General features: G+C 44.1%; 1 protein-coding gene and 1 long non-coding RNA gene across 3 annotated transcripts in view; one reads left to right on the top strand and one right to left on the bottom strand.

The window, feature by feature from the left end:
- The window catches only part of CA4 (carbonic anhydrase 4), a 16346-nt gene extending 7513 nt beyond the window's left edge, over window positions 1-8833 (bottom strand). The window contains exon 1 of the mRNA XM_018084843.2: window positions 8646-8833. Within this exon, the coding sequence (XP_017940332.2) occupies window positions 8646-8703 (58 nt within the window). The 5' untranslated portion in view covers window positions 8704-8833. The remainder of the gene's footprint in view (window positions 1-8645) is intronic.
- LOC108641729 overlaps window positions 1-10021 on the top strand; it is a 21047-nt gene that overhangs the window by 6271 nt on the left and 4755 nt on the right. For both annotated transcript variants that reach the window (XR_001922231.2, XR_001922230.2), the window contains exons 2-3: window positions 268-398; window positions 6690-6840. This is a non-coding gene — a long non-coding RNA (uncharacterized LOC108641729). The remainder of the gene's footprint in view (window positions 1-267; window positions 399-6689; window positions 6841-10021) is intronic.

Below are 10021 nucleotides of genomic sequence, written 5' to 3'. Positions count from 1 at the left end.
CTTTCACAGAAACTAAATTTATGCAGAAAACCACAAATGATGTTGACTCACTTTCTAGTTTAGCAAGTGTTTAGTAACTTGCTGAGAGGAAAAGTAAACAGCACTGTTGGTTTGTGTGGGAAGAGCCGAAGGGATTTCCGTGGTGTTGCTCCATTAATGTTTTTTAATCATCCAAAAAAATCCCTTCTGACAAGGTTTTATTTTTTGACAGGCTTCTGATCGTACACAAAATTTCACCTCCTAAACTTGCTGGTTGCATTTTCCCAGGCCTGTGTGCCCCAGAGAGTGGCCTGACCTCCAGCTGAGCTCATCCCCAGCAGGACCGGGAGTTCCAGGCACAGGATGTCACCAAGTGCCTTCATCGATATTCTGATCAATAAATGCCCAAAGAATGCCAGGTAAGGAGACCTTCACATGCTTGGTTGTGTTCCATGAGTCAGTGTTTGCTTGGCTGGATGACTCCAGGCATATTTTTGGCAACTCAGTGGTCAGCCCGTGCTTTAACAGTTCCACACCAGCACATCAGGATTGGGATTTTCTTGGCAATTTATACATGAGTGAACCTTTAGGAGAAAGAAAGCAGGGAATAACCTGGGCATGAGAGGACAGCCACCTGCAAAGATTTGCTCTGAAAGCCTTTGGGAGGTGAGTTAAAGCAGAGAGGAGAGTTGCCAGGTGAGAACTCAAGGTCAGGTGAGGAACCCCGGGCTGTTTACCCCAAACTCCTGGGTTTGCCCAGGGCCTTGCACAATGGGAGGTGAGCAGGGCTCAGACATCAGAGCTCTACTGTGATGCAAATCAGATTTTCCAGTCAGTGGGATTCACAATTGGGAGTAAGAGCAGCCAGTTCATTGGGGATAAGGTTGTGGAGCTTTTAAACCAGGGCTGTAGAACCACAAAAACCAAAGACAACCACAGCAAACACCAAGGGAAGGTGAAGGTCACAGGATCACGTTGTCAATGGTCCTGAATCAGCACCTCAGTTTTGTGGAAATGGGTTATAGAGGCTTTTACTGCTGAGTTCACATCCCACCCTTCCCAAACAAAGCAATCACTGACTTTTTACTGCCTGAACAGGTGCTGGCAGGTTCTCTCAAAAAAACCTCAATCACTTCTGAGTGGACTGATACCATCCCTGAAAGGCTTTCAGTCATGGCACCAAGATGAAGGGGAGAAAAAAGATTTTAAAAATAAAATGAAATTTAAAAAATCCAGCCCTCGGTGGCTACAGCTGCCTCACATCCAGCACTCAGCAGTGTTCATCCCTTCTTCTGTTGAATCCTAACTAATAATTAGTCTGAGTTTTGCAAGAGTTCCAGTGAGTTCCTGGTGTCTATGAACAAAGACAGGATCTGTGTTTTCTATCAAGTCCTTATCTCAGTTGTGGTTTAGAAAGGTGGATGGTATCAGTGAAGTAGAACAGGATATAAATTCAGCATTTCATAAGAAAAAGGTCCTTAAAGCTGTTAAACCTTAAACAATGACCTAATTAAACATTCAAGAACGCCTGAGCAAACAGTGAATTAATGTTTATTGTGAATTAGATACATTTTTGGTTGGCAGCAATGGAACATTGGAGAACAGGACCTTTTGTGTAGATACTGCTCAGGAGGGACCTTCCCCAGTGTCACTTACAAGGAAAATTTGCCTTTGGATTTTATCTGAGTCAGGTGTGATTCCTCCCTACGTGTGGGGACCTTATTATGTGACAATAGTTCTTTTTTTCCCCTGAGCTTTAGGGCTTTATTTCTGAAGCAAGAAGGAAAGATACTTGTCACATCCAGTCAGTTGTCTGTGGTCTTAGGCATGATTAGGCCCTAAGGTATGTTGTCTAGTCTGGTCTTAATTGTCTGAGTGGCTCCTGCCACTTCCCTTAGGAGGCTGTTCCACAGTCTATTAGCCATCACCATCAGGAAATGTTTCCTGTGGAACAGCTTACGTTTTCCACTTGCTTATCTGCATCCCTTCACTCCTAGAAATATGACTGAACCACCCTAAACAATTCTTTTCCCTCCCTGGTGTTTACAGCATTCAAGTAGTTCCCTGCTAATCTGTAATTCCTGTTCTTGCTTCATCCATCCTTTGTCCCATCTCTTGACACCATTTCAACTTCCAAATCCTTCATCCCTCTTTGTCTTACCTCCCTTTCTTACAGAGCCTGAGTACCTGTCAGATCCCACCCTGCTCTCCTCTCACCTGACTGCTCTTTCAGTCAAACCTCCTCAGCTCACCCAGTTTCTTTCCTGTCATTTATTTTGTTGCCTGGAGAAATGCAGCACAAAGTGGGTCTTTCAGTGTTTCAATGTTTATTTTCTGTTTCTTTGTTTTTATAGCTGAGGTGCTGAAATAATTACAGTGATATATATATATATACACACACCCCTGGACCTACAGTTACTGTATTATCAACTATATTTTGCTTTTACCTTGTGTTATGAATCCTTGATTTAAGTAGTGATGTACCACACCATAGTTATCACATTGACTTTACAGGTTTAATTTAGAGTAGGGCTGAACTGTGCTGAAGGCCTCCTCTTCCTCCCCAGAGTTCAGGACAGTTAAATTTAGGGAGTCTCTCCTGGCAAGCGAGCAATCCTACTTATCTCTGTTTCTTCCTTGTCAAACTTACAACTGGTTTCCTGACCAAAGCCGTTTTCTTGGCACCGGGAATAGCTGGAAAACAATACAATTACGTATTGTTTTCATTTCATTGTAAACGTTTTCAATTGTTTTAGCTATCAGGCCTCGTTTGGAAGCTCCAGGCAGAAAATTCCCCCCGTGGAGAACTCCCTCTTCTGTTCAGCCGGGCAGGCGGACGGACAGCGCTGCTGGCTGGGAGCCAGGCTGGGAGCAGCTGCCAAGCCGCTATTGTGTGATCTAGGAAAAGACCCTTAAGCTCTTTGGACCGTGCTCAGATTGCCTGAATTCCATAAAAGTTCCTAAATCTACTTTGTCCTACTTGTTGCCTGTTTGCTGCCCTGCTTGGACCCACGGAGCCCGATCTCGGAGTCAGTGCCATGGGACAGGTGTGTTCTGGGGGCTCAAAATGCCCTCTTAACTTGTTCACATGCACAAAAGACTCACTAGAACAGGTCTTGTCCCTCTGACAAGGTGGCTGAAAGTCATGAATTTTACATTTGACAGCTATTTTTATTAACTGGATTTAATCTCTTGAAGCGCGAATGACTTTTATGCCGCGAGCAGCCTGAAGGAGTGGGACAGCAAGAATATCCTGTGCTGCTCTTTAGTTCCAATCCCTTCTCCCTTTCACTGACTGACTCCTTTGTTTGTCCCTTTAGCCTCTTGTCACCCTTTCAGCCACGTCCTGGCTGACCATTCCCTGTTCTCTGGGACACACAGATCAGTGCTCCCGCTGCACTGCTCCCTTTCAGGCTGCCCTCGGTGCCAGAGCTCTCCTTACTGCTCTATAGTCCACAGTTTTCAAATCCATCCCAAAACCTGCTGTCACCTCTGCAGCCTTTTCCTTGGAAGTGGCAAAAGCTGGTTTTGCACGTGATGTATTTTTAGCTTTGGTTTGTGTTGAGCTCGTCCTAATTTTAGCTGGCTTTGTAAAACTTACTATTTTTAGGACAAAAGACAAAACAACTTAAAAGCAGTTGTTATCTGTCTTTGTAATTAATGAGAATGCTGACCACAAGCTCAGCATGTATAGATAAGCCTATTTATACATTCTTAAGTGTTACACATCCTCAGGAAGCCCCAATCAGCCACTTTGACAGACAAAATCAGTTCCAAGTGCTTACTCCTGAATTTGTGTATCCTAACAGTGTTTATCATCATCCATTGCTCTTCTCTTCACTTTTACCTGGAATTCTGTTTTTCATAATTATATATATCTTTATGCATGTACATTCCAAGGTATTTAAAGGAGATTTAGCCTTGAAAATGAGCTTTATTGGAGTGGTGAAACATTACAAGTCACCACATCTGATTTGAGCACAGTGTTTATAGTTTGCACGTGTACACATAAATCACATGTACACATAAATCACTGGCTCAGTGAGGTCTTTGTAACACACATAAACTAAAGCAAAAACCCAGAGGGTGAAGGATTCTAACTGTGCCTTAATAACATCTGCAAACTATTTCCTTTGTGTCAGAGCCAGGAGAACGTTTTTAGCTGTGACCTGTGATACTGGGGTAGCCTCTGTCATAGATCTGTGTCCTCATAAATGTGCTGTACAAAGACAGAAGCTGGTCTTTAACAAAAAAAGGAGTATCCAGGGCTAAGGTGATTGGCCTCTGTGAGGGATTTTGCCTTGCTTTGTTTCGTAAAAATATGATTCAGAATTTTTCTGAAGTATTTTTAAAACTGAATTCCAACAACCCCCTTTGTGGCTTTACTGTCCTCTTGCAGTCTTTTATGCTGAGTTTATAATGACTGATCTTATGGCTAAAAATATAACTAAAAATCTAATAACAGGCCATTAGATATATTCTGCAACATAACAAAGCATCTCCTGCAGTGCCAAAAACAGGGGGAAAAAAAAGCCTGTTCCTGTGGAGACAGACACTGGACTTTGCAGCATGTCCTGAACACCTAAAGGCTCTTGCTGATTATTTGGGTAGCTGAGAGAAAAGTGTCTCACAGCAGCACCTGTCTCTGAAAATGCTTTTCTGATTCCAATCTTCAAGATCTCAGTGTAAGAGCCAGGAGAAAAGGTGGCTCCAGTTTTCTTAAGAGTCACAGTGCCCAGCTGGGGATGTTCCAGTCCTTATGCTGATATCTTTGCTGTAGGAGAAAGGAGAGTATTTATTTCTTAAGCTGGGGTCATGTCACTTGTCACCTGGGTGTGGCTGCTGTGTGGGGCTTCTGCCACACTCCTGTCCTTCCCCCAGAGCTGAAGGGCAGCAGGACAGAGCCCTGGAATCTTGGATGCTGGTGGAGGAGGAGGTGATGCAGCACATTGCAGTCCTGCATGAGGTCAGCTCCAGCCTGTTCACACAAATTGATGAGTCTGGAGTGTTCTCCTGCTCCTCAGGCTGATCCCTAAATGCAGCATTAGTAATGTGACTGGGGCCACTGTGTCCCTGGAAAACTGCCCATTCCTGACGTGTCACCAGGAGCAGGCTGCCAGGCAGGGAACAAAGAGGCTGGATTGGCAGTTGGGATGCCCTTGGATGCATCAGCTGAGTAAAAACCTGCCTGCTCAAGAGCCTTGATGCCCATTGAGGCACCTCATATCCATGTGCTGCCTCAGGCACAGCATGGATCAAACAGAGCAGGATTCACCCTGGTGGGTGAGGGTGGGGGCAGTGTGGGATTCATTCCCGAGGGAGGCAGCAGAGGTGGCCTTCAAACCCTTCCATGGGTAATTCTTTGAGGGCAGGTTGGGATCTGTGATGAATGTGGATCTCAGCAAGCCGTGTCTGCACAGCACACATCCTTCCCAACCCCATGCAGACTGCTGGGAAGGGCTTCGAGGCTCTCCTGGTCTCACACAAAGTCAGCCAGTTGTGCACCACAGATATATCTTGATGTCACACCTGGCAGGCTGCAGAAATGTGAGAAATCCCATATATGACTCTCCTACTGTCTCAGAACTGCTTTTTGGCATCCTGCCAGTGATACACAGGGCTGTTCTCTGCCTGCTGGGCTTGGTTCTCTGTCCCCCAAAATGAAGCAGGGGGAGTCCCTTGCTCTCAGTGCACCCCCAGCATCCTGACAAAATCCCAAGCACACAGGGGAGCTGACTGTCATGACAATCCTCAGATAAACCTTTACATCTGTTTGGGCAGCCTGAAAGTTGCCAGGGAGGAAGAGAAGAAAGCCCTAAGCATAAAGACCCTTCCTTGAGATCAGAAGCATGTCTGCACTGAGATAGTCAAGCAGCCACTTTGGGATAATGCCAGTGATAGCTTGTCAGCTGTATCTACTCATGTGCTGGGTTAGAGTGGTGGAGAGAGGGAAATTCAGGCAATCCATACCTCCTAAAGCACCTGTGGATCACTGCCTAAAGCAGCTATGACTTACTGCCTGTTCTCTCTGTTCCAGGTCTTGCACTGCAATTATTATTATTCTTCTTTCTTAATCAACTGAAAATGCAGCTTTTCATCCCAGAGTGTGCCTTAAGTGCAGCAGCATCCCAACTTTGCCAACCCTCAAACGGATTTGGGATGCAACCACCAATGTGTGTGCAGTCCACACCATTAGAGCTGGAAAGGGAAGAAGTTACAGCATCTCTTTTTGTGCTGTTCGTGGGGCTTTTGGGTGTCTTTTGAACGTGAATGGCCCTGAGGAAGCCCCAGAGTGAGAGCTGACGTCCATATCCGCATGGTTATGTAAATTTTATGTTCCTCAAAGTTGAAAGTATGTGAGCAGAAATATAGAAAATTAGAGGAATCATGTTCTATCAGGCAACAATCTGTTGGAGCACCAGAGCATGGACTGTGGGAGATTGTCTCCTCATGGCTGAGCCCTGCTCTGTGATAAAGTAAAAAGTTAAAATGTGCTGGGGTTCATTCCATTCCTCTTGAAGAAAATTATTTTCAGTAACACCTGGAGCTTGCTCTAACCCCACCTGAAAGCTGCTGGATGGATGGATGGATGGATATTCCTGCTCTCTGAATGGTCCTGGAATGAATCCACCATTAATAAAACCTCTCTCAAATATTGGGAACTTTCCTGCTGGAATTTGCAGACCTTTGGCCTCTCTTATGCCCAACAGCAGCACCAGATCCCTGGGCTCTCAAAGGAATCAAACCAGCCACCTGAGGTGCAGCAGTGCAGCTGGTAAAGGAATATACTGAGACCTGTATAAGTCAGTGGATGTGAGGCTGGACAGAGCTTTAAGGGAGAGGGTTTCTCTTCCAGGTGAGGTGAGTGCACCTTTGTGCCCTGGTTTTCCTCTTGTAGAATGGGGATAATGAACTTTCCTTCCTTACAAAACCCTGGAAGGGCTATTAGTACTAATTTTAAAAGCCAGGTGCTTTGATATTAAGACAGGTCAAGGCTGAAAGCAATTTGAAAGATTAGCAATCAGTCATTTGCCTGTTTAAGTGTGGGGAGTGATGAACTGCCCAGATTAGAACAGCCCAGGTGGAGGTGAGTTAAATGAGCTGGTCTGAAAAGGGGCAAGATGGAAGGGAAATGCTTGTTTTTTTTAAAAAAAAGATACCTTCTGAGTGTAACAAGAAGTAATTGATTCTCAGAAGTTGAGGTTTCTTGAAATGTGCAGCCTTTAACTTAGCATAATGTATCCTGTGAAGCTTCTACTTCAGGAAAAGTTTAGAAAAGGTGTAGGTTCCTTTTGTGCTAATAACTGTGTAGTTTGGCTCTACACTTGGGGAAAAAAGTGGAATTAATCAGGATTAGGGCAAAAAAACCACCCACAAAATGTTATATGCATCCCCTATATTACTTCCATCTGCTAAAGCATTAATTATTAACACTTATCTAATATAAAGTCACAATGGTTTTCTAGATAGTCATTCAAGTTTCCGTAATACATCCCTTAACAGAGCAGCAAATTTAGCAAAGTGTTAATCAGTCAGTGACAAATAGCAAGCAAACACTCGTTGTAGACTTTGGAAAAGCAAAGGCTGTTTGTGTTTGTGTTTGTGTTTACCTGTACCACGGGTGGAAACCTCTGGAGAGAGAACAGAACACTGAGGAAACAGGGAAATAGGGACTAAAGGAGAGGGAAGGTATCGGGACTCTCAGGTAAGAGCCTGGAAAAGGCAGGTTACTGAGCCATGGAGAATTAATTAAGAACAGAGAACTAAAATCAGGGAAAACCCCTCAGTTTCCCCAGTGCTCAGACTGGGCTCCTTAAGGCACTTTGTGCACCTCTGTTACCCCAAGTCTCTGAACCTTGATCTGCTTTAAAAGCATCTCCCTTCAGCCGCCGTCAGTGCTTCCCCCCGACACCTCTGATAACACCAGGGCTCTCTTTCCCTCCCTGCACTCTGGTCTAGTTTAGTGCAAACAATAGACCCTTCTTTGCTTTGAAGAGCTGCAGGGTTTAATTTTGGGGCTGTGTGCCTGGATGTGCATAGGAAGGGGGATTTATTCAATGTTACAGCATCGCTGATTAAATAGAAGCGTAAAAATGCCTTCTGCATTTTTCAATACTAATTATAGATCACTGTTTAATCGAGCCATCTAAGTGCTCAGTGTACTTATGGTGCCCAGGGAGCAAAAATAGATGGGGCTGCTGGGCTGATGCAGCAAAGACATATTGTTCACTCTCCCTCAGCAGAATTTCACCTTATATCATAAACAGCAACGCAGTAGTAGTGGAAAACCAAAACAAGCTATTTGCTTTAAGTTTTAAGGAGTTTTACAGGGAAAGAAATCATGTTTCGATATAAATGCACATGTATAATTAACTGTAGAGATCTAGTCAAACCTCATTGATTTTCCTTGGAAGAGGAAGGCAGATAGAATCTCTAAAGTTGAAAAAAAAAAACCAAAACAACCCAAAAGCACTCATTCATTCATGAGAAAAGCCTATACTAGATATTTTACCCCAAATAATAAAACACAGAGAAATAAATAAATCATTGTTCATTTACCATATGGAAGAAGCAGAAAGCCTGTGCTGTGTGTCCTGACACCCAGAAACAAATCAGAAATCAGAGTAACCTTAACACAGGGTTAGAAAGAGCAGGCAAGGACTTACCTACTGCCTCTGTCTTGAGAATGTGCAGAGAGAACAGAGCAAGGAACAGCAATTCCATTCTCTGTTTTAAACAGGCTCAGTGTTGGAACCAGAATTGATTAGACTCCTCGGGATGTGATCATATTTCTGCTCTCAGTTTTATACTGGAGTAAGTACTCCAGGACAGACCTGAAAGCCATGGCAGGAAGGTGAACTCCTCCCCTTTGTAATTTCTCCAGATTTACCCTGCTCCTGATTTGCCTAAATTTATTCATTCTCCAAAATGAATGGCAAAGGGAATGAGGCTCTTTGGCACTGAGCCTTCAGTGAATAACTGAGACTTTGCAACCTGTGCATTTTTAGTGACCTCTTACTGAAATGCTACGTTTTTATTTAGTGGTAGTTTTTTTCCTGATAGCCCCCATGACATTTGATTAATATGTGTGTTAAAGTTGGTGTTTTCTTTAAAAAAAACCCTATGAAACAAATAAAGCCCCAACTGCCCCCATCCCCACCCCACAGCCCTGCAAACAGCTCCTCAGGATTGCAGTAGATTAGAGGGACTGGAAAATGGGAATTCTGTGTGCAGTGACAGGAAATGTTTATTAGGTGACATGCAGCACCTTACTTACTTAATTAAGGAATGGTACTTTTTTTAATTATCCTTTTTCTTAACTTTCTGCTTCTGCTACTATAGTATAATATATACAGATATTTTTTTCTGTCCTCTTTCCTATCTGATTTTTTCAATTCCATGTGCCTGATTCAGTGGCAGCTCAGACTGTTTGTTCAACAAACAGAAAAGCGACACAACCACTTTTTGCTCTGCTATAGACACTGTGTCATCTTTTAATTTGGGTTTGGATTTTGATACAGCTGAGGAAAACAAATGAGGGAGTGAAACAACTTCTTCCCCTTCCCCAGATGCTTCTCTGTCCACGCTGGGTTGGGTGGGAGAAGAGCAGGATGCCCGACCCAGAGCTTCTCCCTGAAGGGGTGGATGGAGCGAAGCGATGCCGTGCCAGCAGATCTGAGCATGCAGAGTCATCCAGCAAGGGCTGAATTAAAAAACGAGGAGCCAAGAAAGTGCTTTTTGCCTTCCCCAAGAGCTGCAGCTCCCAGGGCAAGGCTGTGCTGTCAGCAGAAGGGTGGCACGGGCTCAGGACCTGCAATAACACCGGCACAGCTGACTCACGAGCAGCTCTTTTATTCATAAAAAAACCGGCTATAAATAACCCCCCAACAATGAAGAGCTGTTGGGGAGTGTTTTTCCATCCTGCTCTAGGCAGTTAGAGCCTGCACAGAGGATGATTTGCCTAGCACATGGTGATAAGATAAATAGTTGCTGCAGTGACAAGAACAATAAGGGAATTAGTGGCATTTTTTCACTTCCGAGC

Source organism: Manacus vitellinus, unplaced genomic scaffold, assembly GCF_001715985.3.
Source record: "Manacus vitellinus isolate BGI_N305 unplaced genomic scaffold, ASM171598v3 scaffold_76_pilon, whole genome shotgun sequence".
Taxonomy (NCBI): Eukaryota; Metazoa; Chordata; class Aves; order Passeriformes; family Pipridae; genus Manacus; species Manacus vitellinus.
The sequence above is the reverse complement of the archived record's forward strand: the minus strand, read 5'-3'. Positions and strand labels throughout refer to the sequence as shown.